Raw genomic sequence first — 24,892 nt, 5'->3', positions numbered from 1 at the left:
TATATGTCATTTTAAAAGGACAGACTTGAGAGAGAGAAGAGAGATAGTGTGTGTGTTTGCGTGTGTGTGCGTGCTCTGTTAGCTCCATCTATCCTGCTGTACATGTAGTACTGCTCTCAGTGTATGTGGAGTGGAGACACGCTAAGTTGAGTTGTGAGATCATTTTCCATTTCTGCATTAGTCTGACAACCCTTTTCTTAGCTTTTGCTCTACTTCTCTCCTCCCACAATCCCTTTCTCTCATGCTCTCTTCACTCTCAATATATCACCTTTTGCCTCTCCTCTCACTATCATTCACCTGTTTTTCACCTCCATTCTCCTCCCCTCTTCCTCTCTCTTTGTATTTCCTCTCCTCTTCCTCCTCTCTTTCTTCCCCCCCATAGGTATCTAGTCTGTTGGGTGACCCCTCTCGTCTACTTCTCCAGAAAGTCCTTGGTCTCAGGCCTCCAGCCCCCATGGCCCTGGGAAAGGGTCTGCTGGGTGACTCCCCCACTGGTGAGTGCCCTGGGCTCGCTACGCATAGCCCTACAGCCCCCTTAGCACCACCTAGCCTGGACGTTCGGCCTCTCTCTGTAACTGTTCTTCTAAAAGAGACCAACCATGTTTGCAATTCAAATCTTCCAAATGAGAATATCACTATTTATGCAAATGTATTGAAATCTCTGTGGTTGTGATCCATTTATCTATGTTTGCTAGTGTTTGTTTGTTAGCATTGTTTTGTTTGCTGCGGGCCCGTAAGGGCTGAGGCTGCTCTGGGCGATGCAGGTCATTCATCACAGGGATATTAACAGTTAGAATGAATGTAATCTGGGTTTTCCTGGATGAAAACAAAAAACAGAGTAGTGTTCTGTGCTGTGCTGCAGTGCTGCTGGTAAATAGATGACGTATGAGGTGTTCCGTTCAGGAATGTCATAACCTGAGTTAATGTAATCTTTCTCCTGGATAGATAATGGTATTTTAGTTTTGCGTATATGGCGCTGTATACTGTATTATAAACCAGGTGGTTTGAGCCCTGAATGATGATTGGCTGAAAGACATGGTATGAAAGACCACGGGTTTGACAAAAAGTTACTTTTTACTCTTCTAATTCCGTTGGTAGTAAAGAAAAAGGAGGCCGTCACACTGTTAAAACTCCCAATAGTTCTTGACTAGTATTCTTTATTAGCCCAGCACCTAAGTTTTAAAGGATGTGTGTATGACCGCAAACTCTTCTAATTACGTTGGTAGTAAAGAAAAAGGAGGCCGTCACACTGTTAAAACTCCCAATAGATCTTGACTAGTATTCTTTATTAGCCCAGCACCTAAGTTTTAAAGGATGTGTGTATGACCGCAAACTCTTCTAATTACGTTGGTAACCAGTTTATAACAGCAGTGAGGCACCTCGGGAGTTTGTGGTATATGGTCAATATAGTACTGTATCCAGAACAGCCCTTACCCATGGTATATTGGCCATATACAGTGCTTTGCGAAAGTATTCGGCCCCCTTGAACTTTGCGACCTTTTGCCACATTTCAGGCTTCAAACATAAAGATATAAAACTGTATTTTTTTGTGAAGAATCAACAACAAGTGGGACACAATCATGAAGAGGATGACATTTATTGGATATTTCAAACTTTTTAACAAATCAAAAACTGAAAAATTGGGCGTGCAAAATTATTCAGCCCCCTTAAGTTAATACTTTGTAGCGCCACGTTTTGCTGCGATTACAGCTGTAAGTCGCTTGGGGTATGTCTCTATCAGTTTTGCACATCGAGAGACTGAAATTTTCTCCCATTCCTCCTTGCAAATCAGTCTAGCAGTAAGTGAGGGGACCAGTCTGACTGTAGTTTACTGAAGTCTAGCAGTAAGTGAGGGGACCAGTCTGTGACTGTAGTTTACTGTACTCTAGCAGTAAGTAAGGGGACCAGTCTGTGGGACCAGTCTGACTGTAGTTTACTGAAGTCTAGCAGTAAGTGAGGGGACCAGTCTGTGACTGTAGACTAGCAGTAAGTAGGGGACCAGTCTGACTGTAGTTTACTGAAGTCTAGCAGTAAGTGAGGGGACCAGTCTGTGACTGTAGTCTAGCAGTAAGTGAGGGGACCAGTCTGACTGTAGTTTACTGAAGTCTAGCAGTAAGTGAGGGGACCAGTCTGTGACTGTAGACTAGCAGTAAGTGGGGACCAGTCTGACAATAGTTTACTGAAGTCTAGCAGTAAGTGAGGGGACCAGTCTGTGACTGTAGACTAGCAGTAAGTAGGGGACCAGTCTGACTGTAGTTTACTGAAGTCTAGCAGTAAGTGAGGGGACCAGTCTGTGACTGTAGTCTAGCAGTAAGTGAGGGGACCAGTCTGACTGTAGTTTACTGAAGTCTAGCAGTAAGTGAGGGGACCAGTCTGTGACTGTAGTTTACTGTACTCTAGCAGTAAGTAAGGGGACCAGTCTGTGACTGTAGTCTAGCAGTAAGTGAGGGGACCAGTCTGACTGTAGTTTACTGTAGTCTAGCAGTAAGTGAGGGGACCAGTCTGTGACTGTAGACTAGCAGTAAGTGAGGGGACCAGTCTGTGACAATAGTTTACTGTAGGTTAGCACTAAGTGAAGGGACCAGTCTGTGACTGTAGTTTACTGAAGTCTAGCAGTAAGTGAGGGGACCAGTCTGTGACTGTAGTCTAGCAGTAAGTGAGGGGACCAGTCTGACTGTAGTTTACTGAAGTCTAGCAGTAAGTGAGGGGACCAGTCTGTGACTGTAGACTAGCAGTAAGTAGGGGACCAGTCTGACTGTAGTTTACTGAAGTCTAGCAGTAAGTGAGGGGACCAGTCTGTGACTGTAGACTAGCAGTACGTAGGGGACCAGTCTGACTGTAGTTTACTGAAGTCTAGCAGTAAGTGAGGGGACCAGTCTGTGACTGTAGTCTAGCAGTAAGTGAGGGGACCAGTCTGACTGTAGTTTACTGAAGTCTAGCAGTAAGTGAGGGGACCAGTCTGTGACTGTAGACTAGCAGTAAGTAGGGGACCAGTCTGACTGTAGTTTACTGAAGTCTAGCAGTAAGTGAGGGGACCAGTCTGTGACTGTAGTTTACTGTACTCTAGCAGTAAGTAAGGGGACCAGTCTGTGACTGTAGTCTAGCAGTAAGTGAGGGGACCAGTCTGACTGTAGTTTACTGTAGTCTAGCAGTAAGTGAGGGGACCAGTCTGTGACTGTAGACTAGCAGTAAGTGAGGGGACCAGTCTGTGACAATAGTTTACTGTAGGTTAGCACTAAGTGAAGGGACCAGTCTGTGACTGTAGTTTACTGTAGACTAGCAGTAAGTAGGGGACCAGTCTGACTAGTTTACTGTAGTCTAGCAGTAAGTGAGGGGACCAGTCTGTGACTGTAGACTAGCAGTAAGTAGGGGACCAGTCTGACTGTAGTTTACTGTAGGCTAGCAGTAAGTGAGGGGACCAGTCTGACTGTAGTTTACTGAAGTCTAGCAGTAAGTGAGGGGACCAGTCTGTGACTGTAGTCTAGCAGTAAGTGAGGGGACCAGTCTGTGACTGTAGCCTAGCAGTAAGTGAGGGGACCAGTCTGTGACTGTAGACTAGCAGTAAGTGAGGGGACCAGTCTGTGACTGTAGTCTAGCAGTAAGTGAGGGGACCAGTCTGTGACTGTAGCCTAGCAGTAAGTGAGGGGACCAGTCTGTGACTGTAGACTAGCAGTAAGTGAGGGGACCAGTCTGTGACTGTAGTTTACTGTAGGGGCCAGTCTGTGAGTAGTCTAGCAGTAAGTGGGGACCAGTCTGACTGTAGTTTACTGTAGTCTAGCAGTAAGTGGGGGGACCAGTCTGTGACTGTAGTCTAGCAGTAAGTGAGGGGACCAGTCTGTGACTGTAGACTAGCAGTAAGTGAGGGGACCAGTCTGTGACTGTAGTTTACTGTAGGCTAGCAGTAAGTGGGGGACCAGTCTGACTGTAGTTTACTGTAGGCTAGCAGTAAGTGAGGGGACCAGTCTGTGACTGTAGTTTACTGTAGGCTAGCAGTAAGTGAGGGGACCAGTCTGTGACTGTAGTCTAGCAGTAAGTGAGGGGACCAGTCTGTCTGTGACTGTGAGGGGACCAGTCTTGACTGTAGTCTAGCAGTAAGTGGGGGACCAGTCTGTGACTGTGAGGGGACCAGTTTACTGTAGGCTAGCAGTAAGTGAGGGGACCAGTCTGACTGTAGTTTACTGTACTGTAGTCTAGCAGTAAGTGAGGGGACCAGTGACTGTAAGTTTACTGTAGGCTAGCAGTAAGTGGGGGGACCAGTCTGACTGTAGTTTACTGTAGGCTAGCAGTAAGTGAGGGGACCAGTCTGTGACTGTAGTTTACTGTAGGCTAGCAGTAAGTGGGGGGACCAGTCTGACTGTAGTTTACTGTGAGGCTAGCAGTAAGTGAGGGGACCAGTCTGACTGTAGTTTACTGTAGCTAGCAGTAAGTGAGGGGACCAGTCTGTGACTGTAGTTCACTGTAGGCTAGCAGTAAGTGGGGGACCAGTCTGAATGATACTAGGTCTTGTGTCTTTCCTCTATCCATTCTTGCCCCCCTATCTCTTGCCTCTCTCCCCCTCCACAGAGTTAGGTCAGGAGTCCCTGCCAATGTCCAGTCAGGCCTCAGTGTCGGCAGCGGGCATGATGCCCTACCTGCAGGCGCAGTCACACCTGGGAACAGCCGTGGGAGGGGAACAGAACGGGGCCTGTATCTACACCACAGCCTCTGACAGGCAACCAGCCCCTCCTGGGACCATGGCGAATGCTCAGCCCCAGGGACAGAGCTACTACCTGGGTCCACCACCACCCAAAGCTCCAGGGGGCCACCAGCCCGGCCGACACAGCTACAGCAGCACTGAGAGTAGCCCAGCTAGTGGAGTGAGTATAGAGCACAGACACAACACAATGTAACAGCACAACAACACAAGAGCACAACAATACAACAACAACAACACAATGGCATTGACTGAGACACCGGTAGCTCTCTTTCCTGCCAGCCTGCACTAGCTCTCCTGCCCTGCCTTTCGTTTCCTTGGCTGTTGGTTCCTGTCTCTCTCTCTTTCACCAGTCTGTCTCTACCCATCTACTGTATCTGTCTTTTTGTCTGTCCACCTCATCTCCTCCTGTCTTTCCTTCACCCCTTCACTTTGAGGGAGCACTCTAGAGAGAGAGATGGCCCTAGGGTTCGCTGGTTTTAGACTGTCGTCTGTCTGTCTGTCTGTCTGTCTGTCTGTCAGTCAGTCAGTCTCTCCCTCTCTCTTTTCCTTTCTGTCTATGTCCTCCTCCTCCTCTCTGTCTCTGACAGATCTGATTTGTTTATGAGTCGGTGTTCTGTGGCCTAGGGCCTATTCGCTGGACTGAGCCCTCAGAAACTCTGGCTTCTTTCACACACACACACACACACACACTGAAGGGTCTGTTGCCTCAGTATTGAACTTAAATGCACCCCCCACACACTCACTCGTTAATTCTCTCTCTGGCTCTTCGCTCCCTCTCTCTTCATCTGTCGGTTGCTCTCTTTCTCTCTGGCTCTTCGCTCTCTCTCTCTCTTTATCCCTCTCTGTCTGTCGCTCTCTTTCTCTTCACTCTCTCTCTCTGTCTGTCTCTTCGCTCTCTCTCTCTCTGTCTGTCTCTTCGTTCTCTCTCTGTCTGTCTCTTTCTCTCTGTGTCTCTTTCTCTCTGTCTGTCTCGTTCTCTCTGTCTGTCTCTTTGTCTGTCTCTCTCTCTGTCTGTCTCTTTCTCTCTGTCTGTCTCTTTCTCTCTGTGTCTCTTTCTCTCTGTCTGTCTCGTTCTCTCTGTCTATTTCTCTCTGTCTGTCTCTTTCTCTCTGTCTGTCTCTTTCTCTCTGTCTGTCTCTTTCTCTCTGTCTCTCTCTGTCTGTCTCTGTGTGTGATAACATGACCTGTGTTTCATCATTAGTTTTCTCCCACTCTGGAGAGACTCTTACAGAAGCCACAGGGTCACCTTAAAAGAGCCCACATAACACCATGTGTGTGTCCACCATGCAACCAGGCACTGACATCTGACCTGAGTGGAGTTTATGGGGAGGATAGAACGGACCTTAAGTCACATGATAGAATAACAAGCTGGGATACACACGGCTGTATGGGGTGGCTAGGTAGTTATATAGAGGGCTGATTGTGAGGCAAGCCGGGATACACACGGCTGTTATATGGGGTGGCTGCAGGTAGTTATATAGAGGGCTGATTGTGAGGCAAGCCGGGATACGGCTGCACAGCCGGGATACACACGGCTGCATGGGGTGGCTAGGTAGTTATATAGAGGGCTGATTGTGAGGCAAGCCGGGATACACACGGCTGCATGGGGTGGCTAGGTAGTTATATAGAGGGCTGCATGGGGTGGCTAGGTAGTTATATAGAGGGCTGATTGTGAGGCAAGCCGGGATACACACGGCTGTATGGGGTGGCTAGGTAGTTATATAGAGGGGGCTGATTGTGAGGCAAGCCGGGCAATGGGGCCTAGGTAGTTATATAGAGGGCTGATTGTGAGGCAACGGGATACACACGGCTGCATGGGGTGGCTAGGTAGTTATATAGAGGGCTGATTGTGAGGCAAGCCGGGATACACACGGCTGCATGGGGTGGCTAGGTAGTTATATAGAGGGCTGATTGTGAGGCAAGCCGGGATACACACGGCTGCATGGGGTGGCTAGTTATATATGGGATTGTGAGGCAAGCCGGGATACACACGGCTGGTGGCTAGGTAGTTATAGAGGGCTGATTGTGAGGCAAGCCGGGATACAACGGCTGCCTAGGTAGTTATATAGAGGGCTGATGAGGCAACACGGCTGTATGGGGTGGCTAGGTAGTTATATAGAGGGCTGATTGTGAGGCAAGCCGGGATACACACGGCTGCATGGGGTGCATAGAGGGGATTGTGAGGCAAGCCGGGATACGGCTGTATGGGGTGGCTAGGTAGTTATGTAGAGGGCTGATTGTGAGGCAAGCCGGGATACACACGGCTACATGGGGTGGCTAGGTAGTTATATAGAGGGCTGAGAGCCGGGATACACACGGCTGCATTAGTTATATAGAGGGCTGATTGTGAGGCAAGCCGGGATACACACGGCTGCATGGGGTGGCTAGGTAGTTATATAGAGGGCTGATTGTGAGGCAAGCCGGGATACACACGGCTGTATGGGGTGGCTAGGTAGTTATATAGAGGGCTGATTGTGAGGCAAGCCGGGATATAGGGATACACACGGCTGCATGGGGTGGCTAGGTAGTTATATAGAGGGCTGATTGTGAGGCAAGCTAGAGGGCTGGTGGCAACACAGTCTTAAAGGGTGTACAGCATTTTGACTTGAACATTTACAGCATTGTTGAATGCATTAATGATACGTTAGTACGATGGGTTGTTCATGACTTGGTTATTTACTTAGGGAACAGTGTGGTAAAGTCCAATGTTATCTCTGTCTGTCTCCAGGCTCCCATCAGTCAGTTCTCTCTCCTTGGTGAACCCCCTAAAGAGATGAAGCTACCTTCCAATCCATACCTGAATCTAGCTAGTGTGTTACCTGGCATGGTGCTGCAAGGTAAAGCACACACACACACACATTCATTGTTATAACCCAGTATAAAGGACATGTTGCTCGTTTTAAGATGTGTCTTATAACTTGTTGGGGCTTGTTATTAAAAAATGACTCACATTAACTATTACAGATGATGTCCTCTTTTTCTGTGTGGATTTGACTGTATTCTCTGTGTGGTTGTTTGGTCTGTCATGCAGCCCCGACGGCCTGTAAAATGCAGACAGGGCAGCCTCTAGTTGGGGTGTACAGCAGTGCTATGCCCCCTGTCTCCCAACCCTCCACTTCCCAAACCCCAGCACCCTACAGCACCGATACCTCTGCAGACTACAGTCACTACAGCCAGGCATACTCACAGGTAACACACACACAGACAAGTGTGTTTACACAGGAGTGAGCACACACCCAAACTGTTGAGCTCTGCACAGTAAGTCATTATGTCTTCCGTGCTTCCTTATAGACACAGGTTGTTCTTGCAATTACTCACAATGGTGTCATGTGTTGGAGAAAGAGTGTGTTGAGCTAGATAGGGTAGTGAAAAGAGTGAGTGGGGAGAGTTAACGAGAGAAAGGAACAATAGGAGATGTATGAGTGAGAGAGTATGTATGTGTAATGTTTATTGGTCATTTTGATTGTTTTTCACTTTTGTAAATTATCTACCTCACTTGCTTCGGCAATGTTAACACGTTTCCCATGCCAATAAAGCCCCTTGAATTGAATTGAGTAAGAGAAAGATGGGTAAGGGAAGAGGGGGAGATGAACGAGATGGGTAAGGGAAGAGAGGGAGATGAACGAGATGGGTAAGGGAAGAGGGGAGATGAACGAGATGGGTAAGGGAAGAGGGGAGGGGAGATGAACGAGATGGGTAGATGGGGGAAGAGGGGGAGATGAACGAGATGGGTAAGGGAAGAGAGGGAGATGAAAGAGATGGGTAAGGGAAGAGGGGGAGATGAACGAGATGGGTAAGGGAAGAGGGGGAGAGGAACGAGATGGGTAAGGGAAGAGGGGGAGAGGGGAACGAGATGGGTAAGGGGGGAACGAGAGAGAAGAGGGAGATGAACGAGATGGGTAAGGGAAGAGGGGGAGATGAACGAGATGGGTAAGGGAAGAGGGGGAGATGAACGAGATGGGTAAGGGAAGAGAGAGAGATGAACGAGATGGGTAAGGGAAGAGGGGGAGATGAACGAGATGGGTAAGGGAAGAGGGGGAGATGAACGAGATGGGTAAGGGAAGAGGGGAGATGAGCGAGATGGGTAAGGGAAGATGGGGGAAGGGAAGATGGGTAAGGGAAGAGGGGGGAATGAACGAGATGGGTAAGGGAAGGGGGAGAGGGAAGTAAGGGAGGGGAGATGAACGAGATGGGTAAGGGAAGAGGGGGAGAGGAACGAGATGGGTAAGGGAAGAGGGGGAGATGAGCGAGATGGGAAGGGAAGATGGAGTGAACGGGAAGAGGAAGAGGGGGAGATGAACGAGATGGGTAAGGGAAGAGGGGGAGATGAATGAGATGGGTAAGGGAAGAGGGGGAGAGGAACGAGATGGGTAAGGGAAGAGGGGGAGATGAACGAGATGGGTAAGGGAAGAGGGGGAGAGGAACGAGATGGGTAAGGGAAGAGAGGGAGATGAACGAGATGGGTAAGGGAAGAGAGGAGCGAGGAACGAGATGGGTAAGGGAAGAGAGGAGGGGGAGATGAACGAGATGGGTAAGGGAAGAGGGGGAGATGAAGAGATGGATAAGGGAACAAGATGGGAAAGGGGGGGGAGAGAGCGAGATGGGTAAGGGAAGAGGAACGAGATGGGTAAGGGAAGAGGGGGAGATGAACGAGATGGGTAAGGGAAGAGGGGGAGATGAAGAGATGGGTAAGGGAAGAGGGGGAGATGGGAAGATGGGTAAGGGAAGAGGGGGAGATGAACGAGATGGGTAAGGAAGAGGGAGATGAGCGAGATGGGTAAGGGGGAAGGGAGAGGAACGAGATGGGTAAGGGAAGGGGGAGATGAACGAGATGGGTAAGGGAAAGGGGGGAAGAGGGGGAGATGAAGGGAAGATGGGTAATGGGTAAGGGAAGAGGGGGAGATGAACGAGATGGGTAAGATGGAAGATGGGGGGAAGAGGGCGAGAACGAGATGGGTAAGGGAAGAGGGGGAGAGGAACGAGATGGGTAAGGGAAGAGAGAGCGAGGAACGAGATGGGTAAGGGAAGAGGGGGAGATGAACGAGATGGGTAAGGGAAGAGGGGGAGATGAGACGAGATGGGTAAGGGAAGGAACGAGATGGGTAAGGGAGAGAGGGGCGAGGAACGAGATGGGTAAGGGAAGAGGGGAGGGAGAGAGGAGAGGAGAGAGCGAGATGGGTAAGGGAAGAGGGGGAGAGGAACGAGATGGGAGAGGAAGAGGGGGAGAGGAGAGATGGGTTAAAGGAAGAGGAGAGAGAGAAGAGATGGGTAAGGGAAGAGGGAGAGGAAGAGATGGGTTAGGGAAGAGGGGGAGAGGAAGAGAGATGGGTAAGGGAAGAGAGAGAGAGAGATGGGTTAGAGAGAGTGAGATATGGGTTAAAGGAGAGAGAGAGAGAGATGGGTTAAAGGAGAGAGAGAGAGATGGGTTAAAGGAGAGAGAGAGATGGGTTAAAGGAGAGAGAGAGAGAGATGGGTTAAAGGAGAGAGAGAGATGGGTTAAAGGAGAGAGAGAGAGAGAGAGAGAGATGGGTTAAAGGAGAGAGAGAGAGAGAGAGAGATGGGTTAAAGGAGAGAGAGAGAGATGGGTTAAGAGAGAGAGAGAGAGATGGGTTAAAGAGAGAGAGATGGGTTAACGGAGAGAGAGAGAGAGATGGGTTAAGGAGAGAGAGAGAGATAGATGGGTTAAAGGAGAGAGAGAGAGAGATGGGTTAAAGGAGAGAGAGAGAGATGGGTTAAAGGAGAGAGAGAGATGGGTTAAAGGAGAGAGAGAGATGGGTTAAAGGAGAGAGAGAGATTGGGTAGAGAGGAGAGAGTGATGGGTAGAGAGGAGAGAGAGATGGGTAGAGAGGAGAGAGAGATGGGTAGAGAGGAGAGAGAGATGGGTAGAGAGGAGAGAGATGGTAGAGAGGAGAGAGAGATGAGGAGAGAGAGATGGGTAGAGAGGAGAGAGAGAGAGATGGGTAGAGAGGAGAGAGAGAGAGATGGGTTAAATGAGAGAGAGATGGGTTAAAGGAGAGAGAGAGAGATGGGTTAAAGGAGAGAGAGAGATGGGTTAGAGGAGAGAGAGTGTGTATTTTGTTCCATCTGGTGCTTCACTCCCACACACTGCTAGACCATATAAAACAATAGAACAGTATCTCACTCTCTCTCTCTCCAAACCACCATACTACACAACTACTTCTACAGTACCATCAGTTTCCATCTTTCTGTAAAGTAATGTCGTTGTAACGTCGTTGTAAAGTCATGTCATTGTAACGAACTGTGATTGTAATGAAATGTTATTGTAGCGTAATGTGATTATAACGTCATGTGATTGTAGTGTAAAGTGATGTGATTGTAACTTAATGTGATTGTAATGGTATTGTAATGTGATTGTAATGTCATTGTAACATAATGTGATTGTAGCGTAATGCGATTGTAATGTCATTGTAACATAATGTGATTGTAACATAATGTGATTAACGTAATATGATTGTAATGATTGTAATGTAATGTGGGCGTGATTGTATTGTAGGAGGCTATGCAGCAGTGGTACCAGCACTACCAAGCCCAGAGCTACAGCACCGCCCCACAGGAGAGCCAAGCTAAGGACTATAGCAAGGAGCACACACAGGTCAGTGTCGTGTGTTCTCAGTTACTGTATTATCCCCCAGGGGAACACTGATCAGAATCATAACACAGGTCAGTGTAGTGTGTTCTCAGTTACTGTATTATCCCCCAGGGGAACACTGATCAGAATCATAACACAGGTCAGTGTAGTGTTCTCAGTTACTGTATTATCCCCCAGGGGAACACTGATCAGAATCATAACACAGGTCAGTGTAGTGTGTTCTCAGTTACTGTATTATCCCCCAGGGGAACACTGATCAGAATCATAACACAGGTCAGTGTAGTGTGTTCTCAGTTACTGTATTATCCCCCAGGGGAACACTGATCAGAATCATAACACAGGTCAGTGTAGTGTGTTCTCAGTTACTGTATTATCCCCCAGGGGAACACTGATCAGAATCATAACACAGGTCAGTGTAGTGTGTTCTCAGTTACTGTATTATCCCCCAGAGGAACACTGATCAGAATCATAACACAGGTCAGTGTAGTGTGTTCTCAGTTACTGTATTATCCCCCAGGGGAACACTGATCAGAATCATAACACAGGTCAGTGTAGTGTTCTCAGTTACTGTATTATCCCCCAGGGGAACACTGATCAGAATCATAACACAGGTCAGTGTAGTGTGTTCTCAGTTACTGTATTATCCCCCAGAGGAACACTGATCAGAATCATAACACAGGTCAGTGTAGTGTGTTCTCAGTTACTGTATTATCCCCCAGGGGAACACTGATCAGAATCATAACACAGGTCAGTGTTGTGTTCTCAGTTACTGTTTTATCCCCCAGGGGAACACTGATCAGAATCATAACACAGGTCAGTGTAGTGTTCTCAGTTACTGTATTATCCCCCAGGGGAACACTGATCAGAATCATAACACAGGTCAGTGTAGTGTTCTCAGTTACTGTATTATCCCCCAGAGGAACACTGATCAGAATCATAACACAGGTCAGTGTAGTGTGTTCTCAGTTACTGTATTATCCCCCAGAGGAACACTGATCAGAATCATAACACAGGTCAGTGTAGTGTTCTCAGTTACTGTATTATCCCCCAGAGGAACACTGATCAGAATCATAACACAGGTCAGTGTAGTGTGTTCTCAGTTACTGTATTATCCCCCAGGGGAACACTGATCAGAATCATAACACAGGTCAGTGTAGTGTGTTCTCAGTTACTGTATTATCCCCCAGGGGAACACTGATCAGAATCATAACACAGGTCAGTGTAGTGTTCTCAGTTACTGTATTATCCCCCAGGGGAACACTGATCAGAATCATAACACAGGTCAGTGTAGTGTTCTCAGTTACTGTATTATCCCCCAGGGGAACACTGATCAGAATCATAACACAGGTCAGTGTAGTGTTCTCATTTACTGTATTATCCCCCAGAGGAACACTGATCAGAATCATAACACAGGTCAGTGTAGTGTGTTCTCAGTTACTGTATTATCCCCCAGGGGAACACTGATCAGAATCATAACACAGGTCAGTGTAGTGTTCTCAGTTACTGTATTATCCCCCAGGGGAACACTGATCAGAATCATAACACAGGTCAGTGTAGTGTTCTCATTTACTGTATTATCCCCCAGAGGAACACTGATCAGAATCATAACACAGGTCAGTGTAGTGTGTTCTCAGTTACTGTATTATCCCCCAGGGGAACACTGATCAGAATCATAACACAGGTCAGTGTAGTGTGTTCTCAGTTACTGTATTATCCCCCAGGGGAACACTGATCAGAATCATAACACAGGTCAGTGTAGTGTGTTCTCAGTTACTGTATTATCCCCCAGAGGAACACTGATCAGAATCATAACACAGGTCAGTGTAGTGTTCTCAGTTACTGTATTATCCCCCAGGGGAACACTGATCAGAATCATAACACAGGTCAGTGTAGTGTGTTCTCAGTTACTGTTTTATCCCCCAGGGGAACACTGATCAGAATCATAACACAGGTCAGTGTAGTGTTCTCAGTTACTGTATTATCCCCCAGGGGAACACTGATCAGAATCATAACACAGGTCAGTGTAGTGTTCTCAGTTACTGTATTATCCCCCAGGGAACACTGATCAGAATCACAACACAGGTCAGTGTAGTGTGTTCTCAGTTACTGTATTATCCCCCAGAGGAACACTGATCAGAATCATAACACAGGTCAGTGTAGTGTTCTCAGTTACTGTATTATCCCCCAGAGGAACACTGTTCAGAATCATAACACAGGTCAGTGTAGTGTGTTCTCAGTTACTGTATTATCCCCCAGAGGAACACTGATCAGAATCATAACACAGGTCAGTGTAGTGTTCTCAGTTACTGTATTATCCCCCAGGGGAACACTGATCAGAATCATAACACAGGTCAGTGTAGTGTTCTCAGTTACTGTATTATCCCCCAGAGGAACACTGATCAGAATCATAACACAGGTCAGTGTAGTGTTCTCAGTTACTGTATTATCCCCCAGGGGAACACTGATCAGAATCATAACACAGGTCAGTGTAGTGTGTTCTCAGTTACTGTATTATCCCCCAGGGGAACACTGATCAGAATCATAACACAGGTCAGTGTAGTGTGTTCTCAGTTACTGTATTATCCCCCAGGGGAACACTGATCAGAATCATAACACAGGTCAGTGTAGTGTGTTCTCAGTTACTGTATTATCCCCCAGGGGAACACTGATCAGAATCATAACACAGGTCAGTGTAGTGTGTTCTCAGTTACTGTATTATCCCCCAGAGGAACACTGATCAGAATCATAACACAGGTCAGTGTAGTGTTCTCAGTTACTGTATTATCCCCCAGGGGAACACTGATCAGAATCATAACACAGGTCAGTGTAGTGTTCTCAGTTACTGTATTATCCCCCAGAGGAACACTGATCAGAATCATAACACAGGTCAGTGTAGTGTGTTCTCAGTTACTGTATTATCCCCCAGGGGAACACTGATCAGAATCATAACACAGGTCAGTGTAGTGTTCTCAGTTACTGTATTATCCCCCAGGGGAACACTGATCAGAATCATAACACAGGTCAGTGTAGTGTGTTCTCAGTTACTGTATTATCCCCCAGAGGAACACTGATCAGAATCATAACACAGGTCAGTGTAGTGTGTTCTCAGTTACTGTATTATCCCCCAGGGGAACACTGATCAGAATCATAACACAGGTCAGTGTAGTGTTCTCATTTACTGTATTATCCCCCAGAGGAACACTGATCAGAATCATAACACAGGTCAGTGTAGTGTGTTCTCAGTTACTGTATTATCCCCCAGGGGAACACTGATCAGAATCATAACACAGGTCAGTGTAGTGTGTTCTCAGTTACTGTATTATCCCCCAGAGGAACACTGATCAGAATCATAACACAGGTCAGTGTAGTGTTCTCAGTTACTGTATTATCCCCCAGAGGAACACTGATCAGAATCATAACACAGGTCAGTGTAGTGTGTTCTCAGTTACTGTATTATCCCCCAGGGGAACACTGATCAGAATCATAACACAGGTCAGTGTAGTGTTCTCAGTTACTGTTTTATCCCCCAGAGGAACACTGATCAGAATCATAACACAGGTCAGTGTAGTGTGTTCTCAGTTACTGTATTATCCCCCAGGGGAACACTGATCAGAATCATAACACAGGTCAGTGTAGTGTGTTCTCAGTTACTGTATTATCCCCCAGGGGAACACTGATCAGAATCATAACACAGGTCAGTGTAGTGTGTTCTCAGTTACTGTATTATCCCCCAGAGGAACACTGATCAGAATCATAACACAGGTCAGTGTCGTGTTCTCAGTTACTGTATTATCCCCCAGAGGAACACTGATCAGAATCATAACACAGGTCAGTGTAGTGTGTTCTCAGTTACTGTATTATCCCCCAGGGGAACACTGATCAGAATCATAACACAGGTCAGTGTAGTGTGTTCTCAGTTACTGTATTATCCCCCAGAGGAACACTGATCAGAATCATAACACAGGTCAGTGTAGTGTGTTCTCAGTTACTGTTTTATCCCCCAGGGGAACACTGATCAGAATCATAACACAGGTCAGTGTAGTGTTCTCAGTTACTGTTTTATCCCCCAGGGGAACACTGATCAGAATCATAACACAGGTCAGTGTAGTGTTCTCAGTTACCTGGCACGTCAGGGTCACGACACACGCCTTACCTGGCACGTCAGGGTCGCGACACACGCGGTACCTGGCACGTCAGGGTCGCGACACACGCGGTACCTGGCACGTCAGGGTCGCGACACTGGTCCCTGGCACGTAGGGACTGACACACAGGTGATACAATAACTGCATGCACATCTCACATATGCTGTCATCCGACATAAAACGTTACCCTGAAGCAGAACTATCACCTTCACGGAGTTCAGTCTTAGAAGCTTGTGTGTGTCTGCATATGACTGCCTCATGCCCACTGACTCCCAATTATCACCTGCCTGCGTAGGGAAATGTGTGTGTCTGCATATGACTGCCTCATGCCCACTGACTCCCAATTATCACCTGCCTGCATAGGGAAATGTGTGTGTCTGCATATGACTGCCTCATGCCCACTGACTCCCAATTATCACCTGCCTGCGTAGGGAAATGTGTGTGTCTGCATATGACTGCCTCATGCCCACTGACTCCCAATTATCCACCTGCCTGCGTAGGGAAATGTGTGTGTCTGCATATGACTGCCTCATGCCCACTGACTCCCAATTATCCACCTGCCTGCGTAGGGAAATGTGTGTGTCTGCATATGACTGCCTCATGCCCACTGACTCCCAATTATCCACCTGCCTGCGTAGGGAAATGTGTGTGTCTGCATATGACTGCCTCATGCCCACTGACTCCCAATTATCACCTGCCTGCGTAGGGAAATGTGTGTGTCTGCATATGACTGCCTCATGCCCACTGACTCCCAATTATCCACCTGCCTGCGTAGGGAAATGTGTGTGTCTGCATATGACTGCCTCATGCCCACTGACTCCCAATTATCACCTGCCTGCGTAGGGAAATGTGTGTGTCTGCATATGACTGCCTCATGCCCACTGACTCCCAATTATCACCTGCCTGCTTAGGGAAATGTGTGTGTCTGCATATGACTGCCTCATGCCCACTGACTCCCAATTATCCACCTGCCTGCGTAGGGAAATGTGTGTGTCTGCATATGACTGCCTCATGCCCACTGACTCCCAATTATCCACCTGCCTGCGTAGGGAAATGTGTGTGGCTGAGGCAGCCATCTTGTACACAGCAGTCTACTGAACACACAAACTAAACAAGTCACCCAAACTCACAACCTACCGTCACACCTCAATCTCTAACCACAGAGAGCAGCAGGGTCTGGTGGGTTTAATGGAAGGATCCCATTATGTTACGCCTCTAGGAAGAGGGAACGCAACACCCTGCTACAACTCAACTCTCCGTGAAGTGAAAGAGGTATGGGACTGTAGGTGCGAGTAAGGATGACAAAAGGCAGAGAATTTACCGTTTACTAGGAATTTATTCCTTCACACGGTAATATGGGGAAAAGGGGCTGGACGGAACCAAAGCAGAGAAAGTAAATATCAAAGCCCCCCCTCTCCTATCTAACCTGCCTAACCCCTGCTTAACTAATTTAGCACCACCCGGTGCCCTAACCAAAATACAGGGGGTGGTCCGCCCAGGTCTTACCTAGTGTGCCTAGACATTTAATATACTACGGGTATATGTATGCCCGCGGGCCTCTTGCCTAAGCACTCCCTAGGTGCCTTCCCCTTCCCCCTGGGAACAAATGAAACAGAATATTAAACAATCCACTTCACAACAAAACTGAAAAAACTAACTCAGGTCATTAAAGAAGCTCTGACAAAGCAACAAACACAGAACATACCAAAGCTGCTACCAACAACAACTAACATAGTAGATACCAATGACCAACATGCTATACCCCTCAGCCATCAACCTCCTCTCTCAGCAATGATCTATATCACAATCAATCTCTCTGCAAGGACCTCCCAGCAATGATCTCTCTTCTGAACAGAACACTGGCTTTTATATACTGTATCTTCAGAAGGCATTGGAAATTGGAGACAGCTGCGTCCTGACGAGGGGGCCGGGTCAGCTCTCCAATTAATCGTGGAGTCGACCAATCAGCTGCTGGGGGATTTCAGGAAGCCATCACCTGAAACACACTCAAATACACAATCTACAACACAGAAACTGGGGAACGTAACAGCAACATATCCATGTTGTGTTCCAGCAGGCTGTGGCAGCGGCGGTGCCATCCTATGGGGATTACAGCTCCTACATGCATGCTGTCAGTCAATACTATTGTCAGCCTCCGATGACCCAGCCACCTCCCCAGGTCTACCAGCACAGAGACCCTACCAAGGTACACTACAGCACAGTACACAATGTCACTGTTAAGACTCAGCGCACAATGTCACTGTTAAGACACAGCGCACAATGTCACTGTTAAGACGCAGCGCACAATGTCACTGTTAAGACGCAGCGCACAATGTCACTGTTAAGACACAGCGCACAATGTCACTGTTAAGACGCAGCGCACAATGTCACTGTTAAGACGCAGCGCACAATGTCACTGTTAAGACTCAGCGCACAATGTCACTGTTAAGACTCAGCGCACAATGTCATTAAGACTCAGCGCACAATGTCACTGTTAAGACACAGCGCACAATGTCACTGTTAAGACGCAGCGCACAATGTCACTGTTAAGACGCAGCGCACAATGTCACTGTTATGTCACTGTTAAGACACAGCGCACAATGTCACTGTTAAGACGCAGCGCACAATGTCATTAAGACAGCGCACAATGTCACTGTTAATTAAGCGCGCACAATGTCACTGTTAAGACAGCGCACAATGTCACTGTTAAGACGCAGCGCACAATGTCATTAAGACAGCGCACAATGTCACTGTTAAGACACAGCGCACAATGTCATTAAGACAGCGCACAATGTCACTGTTAGACTCAGCGCACAATGTCACTGTTAAGACTCAGTCACAATGTCACTGTTAAGACAGCGCACAATGTCACTGTTACAGTGCACAATGTCACTGTTAAGACTCAGCGCACAATGTCACTGTTCACAATGTCAATTAAGACAGCGCACAATGTCACTGTTAAGACACAGCGCACAATGTCACTGTTAAGACAGCGCACAATGTCACTGTTAATTAAGACAGCGCACAATGTCACTGTTAAGAAGCGCACAATATCACTGTTAAGACACAGCGCACAATATCACTGTTAATTAAGACAGCGCACAATGTCACTGTTAATTAAGACAGCGCACAATGTCACTGTTAATTAAGACAGCGCACAATGTCACTGTTAATTAAGACAGCGCACAATGTCACTGTTAATTAAGACAGCGCACAATATCACTGTTAAGACTATCAATGTCACTGTTAATATCGGAACAATGTCACTGTTAAGAGCGCACAATGTCACTGTTAAGACCTCCACAATGTCACCAGACTCAGCGCACAATGTCACCAAATGTCACTAGTTTGTCAACAGTGTCACTGTTAACCAGCACACAATGTCACTGTTAAGACGCAGCGCACAATGTCACTGTTAAGACGCAGCACACAGTGTCACTGTTATTTAAGACTCAGCGCACAATGTCACTGTTAATTAAGACAGGCACAATGTCACTGTTAATTAAGACAGGTACAATGTCACTGTTAATTAAGACAGCGCACAATGTCACTGTTAATTAAGACAGGTACAATGTCACTGTTAATTAAGACAGCGCACAATATCACTGTTAAGACTACACAATGTCACTGTTAAGACACCACAATGTCACTGTTAAGACGCAGGCACAATGTCACTGTTAAACGCAGCGCACAATGTCACTGTTAAGACTCAGCGCACAATGTCACTGTTAATTAAGACAGTGCACAATGTCACCACGAAGCGCACAATGTCACTGTTAATTAAGACAGCCACAATGTCACTGTTAATTAAGACAGTGCACAATGTCACTGTTAAGAAGCACACAGTGTCACTGTTAAGACGCAGAGCACAATGTCACTGTTAAGACGCAGAGCACAATGTCACTGTTAAGACGCAGCACACAATGTCACTGTTAAGACGCAGCGCACAATGTCACTGTTAAGACTCAGCGCACAATGTCACTGTTCTTGTCAGAGCACAATGTCACTGTTAAGACGCAGAGCACAATGTAGACGCCACACAATGTCACTGTTAAGACGCAGAGCACAATGTCACTGTTAAGACTCAGCGCACAATGTCACTGTTAAGACGCAGAGCACAATGTCACTGTTAAGTAGCACACAATGTCACTGTTAAGGCCCCCAATGTCACTGTTAATTAAGAAGGCCAATGTCACTGTTAATTAAGATTCACAATGTCACTGTTAAGACTCAGCGCACAATGTCACTGTTAATTAAGACAGCGTACAATGTCACTGTTAATTAAGACACGTACAATGTCACTGTTAAGACAGACAATGTCACTGTTATTTAAGACACAGCGCACAATGTCACTGTTAATTAAGACAGCGTACAATGTCACTGTTAAGACGCAGCGCACAATGTCACTGTTATTTAAGACTCAGGCACAATGTCACTGTTATTTAAGACACAGTGCACAATGTCACTGTTAATTAAGACAGCGCACAATGTCACTGTTAATTAAGACAGTGCACAATGTCACTGTTAAGACGCAGCACACAATGTCACTGTTAAGACGCCACACAGTGTCACTGTTCCATGCATAATGTCACTGTTAAGACTCAGTGCACAATGTCACTGTTAATTAAGACAGCGCACAATGTCACTGTTAATTAAGACAGTGCACAATGTCACTGTTAAGACGAGGCACAATGTCACTGTTAATTAAGACAGCGCACAATGTGTGTTAATTAAGACAGTGCACAATGTCACTGTTAAGGCGGTGCACACAGTGTCACTGTTAAGCCAGAGCACAATGTCACTGTTAAGCCAGCACAATGTCACTGTTAAGACGCAGCACACAATGTCACTGTTAAGACGCAGCGCACAATGTCACTGTTAAGACGCAGCGCACAATGTCACTGTTAAGACGCAGCGCACAATGTCACTGTTAAGACCCAGCACAATGTCACTGTTAAGACGCGCACACAATGTCACAGAGAGCCAATGTCACGTTAAGCACCAATGTCACTGTTAAACCAGCACAATGTCACTGTTAAGACGCAGTCACAATGTCACTGTTGATGAGCGCACAATGTCACTGTTAATTAAGACACACAATGTCACTGTTAATTAAGACAGGCCAATGTCACTGTTAAGACTCAGGAACAATGTCACTGTTAATTGGAGAACACTGTTAATTAAACAGCTACAATGTCACTGTTAAGACGCAGTCACAATGTCACTGTTATTTAAGACTACAGCGACAATGTCACTGTTAATTAAGACAGCCAATGTCACTGTTAAGACGAGCCACAATGTCACTGTTATTTAAGACTCCCAATGTCACTGTTATTTAAGACACAGGACAATGTCACTGTAATTAAGACAGCCACAATGTCACTGTTAATTAAGTAGTGCACAATGTCACTGTTAGAGCCACTACAGTGTCACTGTTAAGTCCCAGAGCACAATGTCACTGTTAAGACGCAGTCACACAATGTCACTGTTAAGACGAGCGCACAATGTCACTAAGAGTAGCCACAATGTGTTATTAAGACACTACAAGGTCACTGTTAATTAAGACAGTGTACAATGAGCCACTACTAAGAGTAGTCCACAATGTCACTGTTATTTAAGACTCAGCTACAATGTCACTGTTATTTAAGACACAGCGCACAATGTCACTGTTAATTAAGACAGCGCACAATGTCACTGTTAATTAAGAGCCACAATGTCACTGTTAAGACACACAGTCACATATCAAGCCACTAATATCGGAACCGGGTCTTGAGAGAATCCAAGCCTCAAAAGCCACACCCCAGATGTCCAAACCCTAGTTTGTCAACACCTCCAACCCAATGTCCCAGACTAGAGCCAATCTATCTTCTCTATGGAGTAAGGGTACACCATAAGGGTACACTATTAGGGCCACTATTAGGTACACTATTAGTCACCAGTCTAGAGCCACACATAAGGGTACAACAATGTGAAACACTCCCTAGTCCCCCTTCTTTCTCTAGATGCATTAACATCATCACTTAGGAGATTCCCATGTCCCAGTCATCCAACACTGTCTAATCCCTGGCTGTAACCTCATACCCCAGCTCACACTATATCCCATTCTTGTCACATCACTCTCTGGTTGACTTTAGTCCCAGTCTACCCAAGCCCCTTCCTATAACCCCTCCCTGTCCCTTATGCTCCCTCCTGGGGTGTAATCTATCGTAGTAGTATGTCAGTGGCCCCCGGTGTGGAAGGCCTGTGGTATTTAGATTCTGGTGTGTTTATTTGGGGAGCATGACCTCCTCACCCCAACCCAGGACACAGATATCCTGCTGGGAGAGATTGTCTGTCCACACCAGAGCAGGTGATAGGTCATAAGACTAAGGAAGCTGAGGGTGTGTGGTTGTAATAATAGGAGTTGGAGGTGAGTAAGCCAGTGAGCTTCTCCATGCATACATTAACTTTCTTTCTCTCTGTCTGCAAGGAGGCTGATGTGTGTGAAAGTCATAATGGGTGTGTCTCTCCATGCAGTCAGGATGTGGAATCAGTGGTGTGAATATGGTCCTGCCAGCCTACAGCACCATGCCTATGATGTCAGGCTTCAACAACAACGCACACCCACCCAGCTCCAAATCCAGGATCACGGCACCAATGAATGGAACCAGACTAGACGTAAGTCACATGATGTTGATGGTGATGAATTAGAGACACCAGTTTATGGCCAAACCCAGGAACACCATGGAAGTTGAGAACCAATGCAACTGCTATATTTAAACGTTCTACAGTGACATGCCTGCAGGAGTAGTCCCAGTGTAGATACAGAGGAGTAGTCCCAGTCTAGAGCCACTACTAGGAGTAGTCCCAGTGTAGAGCCACTACTAGGAGTAGTCCAGTGTAGAGCCACTACTAGGAGTAGTCCCAGTGTAGAGCCACTACTAGGAGTAGTCCCAGTATAGAGCCAGTACTAGGAGTAGTCCCAGTGTAGAGCCACTACTAGGAGTAGTCCCAGTGTAGAGCCAGTACTAGGAGTAGTCCCAGTGTAGAGCCACTACTAGAGTAGTCCCAGTGTAGAGCCACTACTAGGAGTAGTCCCAGTGTAGAGCCACTACTAGGAGTAGTCCCAGTGTAGAGCCACTACTAGGAGTAGTCCCAGTGTAGAGCCACTACTAGGAGTAGTCCCAGTGTAGAGCCACTACTAGGAGTAGTCCCAGTGTAGAGCCACTACTAGGAGTAGTCCCAGTGTAGAGCCACTACTAGGAGTAGTCCCAGTGTAGAGCCACTACTAGGAGTAGTCCCAGTGTAGAGCCACTACTAGGAGTAGTCCCAGTGTAGAGCCACTACTAGGAGTAGTCCCAGTGTAGAGCCACTACTAGGAGTAGTCACAGTGTAGAGCCACTACTAGGAGTAGTCCCAGTGTAGAGCCACTACTAGGAGTAGTCACAGTGTAGAGCCACTACTAGGAGTAGTCCCAGTGTTCCCAGTGTAGAGCCAGTACTAGGAGTAGTCCCAGTGTAGAGCCACTACTAGGAGTAGTCCCAGTGTAGAGCCAGTACTAGGAGTAGTCCCAGTGTAGAGCCACTACTAGGAGTAGTCCCAGTGTAGAGCCACTACTAGGAGTAGTCCCAGTGTAGAGCCACTACTAGGAGTAGTCCCAGTGTAGAGCCACTACTAGGAGTAGTCCCAGTGTAGAGCCACTACTAGGAGTAGTCCCAGTGTAGAGCCACTACTAGGAGTAGTCCCAGTGTAGAGCCACTACTAGGAGTAGTCCCAGTGTAGAGCCACTACTATCATATTATTAGTACTATTAGTAGTTTCTTAATCTCGGACACCCAGAACTAAAATAGTAAGCCAGATGCTCGATTAAGTTCTACGTCCCAGAAAATATACTAATGAGACTAGCAAAGTCTCCATCCCTCTAAATATAGACTCTCCCAGGATCTGGAAAGTCTAGAGGCCAAATGTCCCCTACTAGAAAGATGCAAGCACCTGTGAAATTGTGATTTGTCCAAATAATCAGTGACATAAGTTGTCCATCCCACAGTGTCGACAGATGCTACTACCATTTATGTTACCTGCATTTGTCGACAAGAGATTTGTAGTGTTACTAGATGCATTATCCTGACGGCTGTAGAGCAGTGTGTCGTTTGAGCGAGGGAGAGTAGGAGAATGAGCTGAGATGAGCAGACAGCCTAGTGGGAGGAGCTCAGAGACTTGAGTTGAACTCATGTCTCTTAAAGATTTACATCTACAGTACCAGTCAAGAGTTTAGTCACCTACTCATTCAAGGGTTTTTCTTTATTTTTTACTATTTTCTTCATTGTTAAATAATTGTGAAGACATCAACACGATGAAATAACACATAGAATCATGTAGTAGCCCAAAAACATTTTAAACAAATTAAAATATATCATGTAGGAACCCTTTGCCTTGACAGCTTTGCACACTTTTGCCATTCTCTCAACCAGCTTCATGAAATAGTCCTGGAATGCATTACAATTAACAGGTGTGCCTTGTTAAAAGTTATTTTGTGGAATTTTCTTCTTAATTGTCAGGAATCAAGGTAAGACGCAGGTGCAGACTGTGTGAAGTAACACTGTTTATTATAACCACCGGGGCAGGTAAATGACAGGTCAAGGCAGGCAAATCAAATCAAAGTTTAGAGCCAATACAACAGGTGTAGACCTTACAGTGAAATGCTTACTTACAGGCTCTAACCAATAGTGCAAAAAAGGTATTAGGTGAACAACAGGTAGGTAAAGAAATAAAACAGTAAAAAGACAGGCTATATACAGTAGCGAGGCTATAAAAGTAGTGAGGTAACATACAGACACCGGTTAGTCATGCTGATTGAGGTAGTATGTACATGAAGATATGGTTAAAGTGACTATACATATATGATGAACAGAGAGTATCAGTAGGGTAAAAGAAGGGTTGGTGGGTGGCGGGACACAATGCAGATAGCCCGGTTAGCCAATGTTTGGGAGCACTAGTCGGCCCAATTGAGATAGTATGTACATGAATGTATAGTTAAAGTGACTATGCATACATGATAAGCAGCTAGTGTAAAAGAGGCGTTGGGGGCACACAAAGCAAATAGTCCGGGTAGCCATCTGATTACCTGTTCAGGAATCTTATGGCTTGGGGGTAAAAACTGTTGAGAAGCCTTTTGTCCTAGACTTGGCACTCCGGTAGCTTGCCATGCGGTAGTAGAGAGAACAGTCTATGACTGGGGTGGCTGGGGTCTTTGACAATTTTTAGGGCCTTCCTCTGACACCGCCTGGTGTAGAGGTCCTGGATGGCAGGTAGAGCCCCAGTGATGTACTGGGCCATACACACTACCCTCTGTAGTGTGTCGGAGGCCGAGCCATTGCCGTACCAGGCAGTGATGCTCCGATGTTGCAGCTGTAGAACCTTTTGAGGATCTCAGGACCCATGCCAACTTTTTAGTTTCCTGAGGGG

At 46.7% G+C, this 24,892-nt stretch overlaps 1 protein-coding gene across 1 annotated transcript in view; it reads left to right on the top strand.

The window, feature by feature from the left end:
* The window catches only part of raver2 (ribonucleoprotein, PTB-binding 2), a 154,136-nt gene that overhangs the window by 109,958 nt on the left and 19,286 nt on the right, over window positions 1-24,892 (top strand). Inside the window, exons 8-14 of the mRNA XM_064932990.1 lie at window positions 383-494; window positions 4,564-4,856; window positions 7,425-7,533; window positions 7,728-7,885; window positions 11,211-11,309; window positions 17,523-17,654; window positions 21,965-22,105. Coding sequence (XP_064789062.1) covers window positions 383-494; window positions 4,564-4,856; window positions 7,425-7,533; window positions 7,728-7,885; window positions 11,211-11,309; window positions 17,523-17,654; window positions 21,965-22,105 — 1,044 coding nt within the window. The remainder of the gene's footprint in view (window positions 1-382; window positions 495-4,563; window positions 4,857-7,424; window positions 7,534-7,727; window positions 7,886-11,210; window positions 11,310-17,522; window positions 17,655-21,964; window positions 22,106-24,892) is intronic.

Source organism: Oncorhynchus masou, chromosome 24 (assembly GCF_036934945.1).
Source record: "Oncorhynchus masou masou isolate Uvic2021 chromosome 24, UVic_Omas_1.1, whole genome shotgun sequence".
NCBI classification, from domain to species: domain Eukaryota; kingdom Metazoa; phylum Chordata; class Actinopteri; order Salmoniformes; family Salmonidae; genus Oncorhynchus; species Oncorhynchus masou.
The sequence above is the reverse complement of the archived record's forward strand: the minus strand, read 5'-3'. Positions and strand labels throughout refer to the sequence as shown.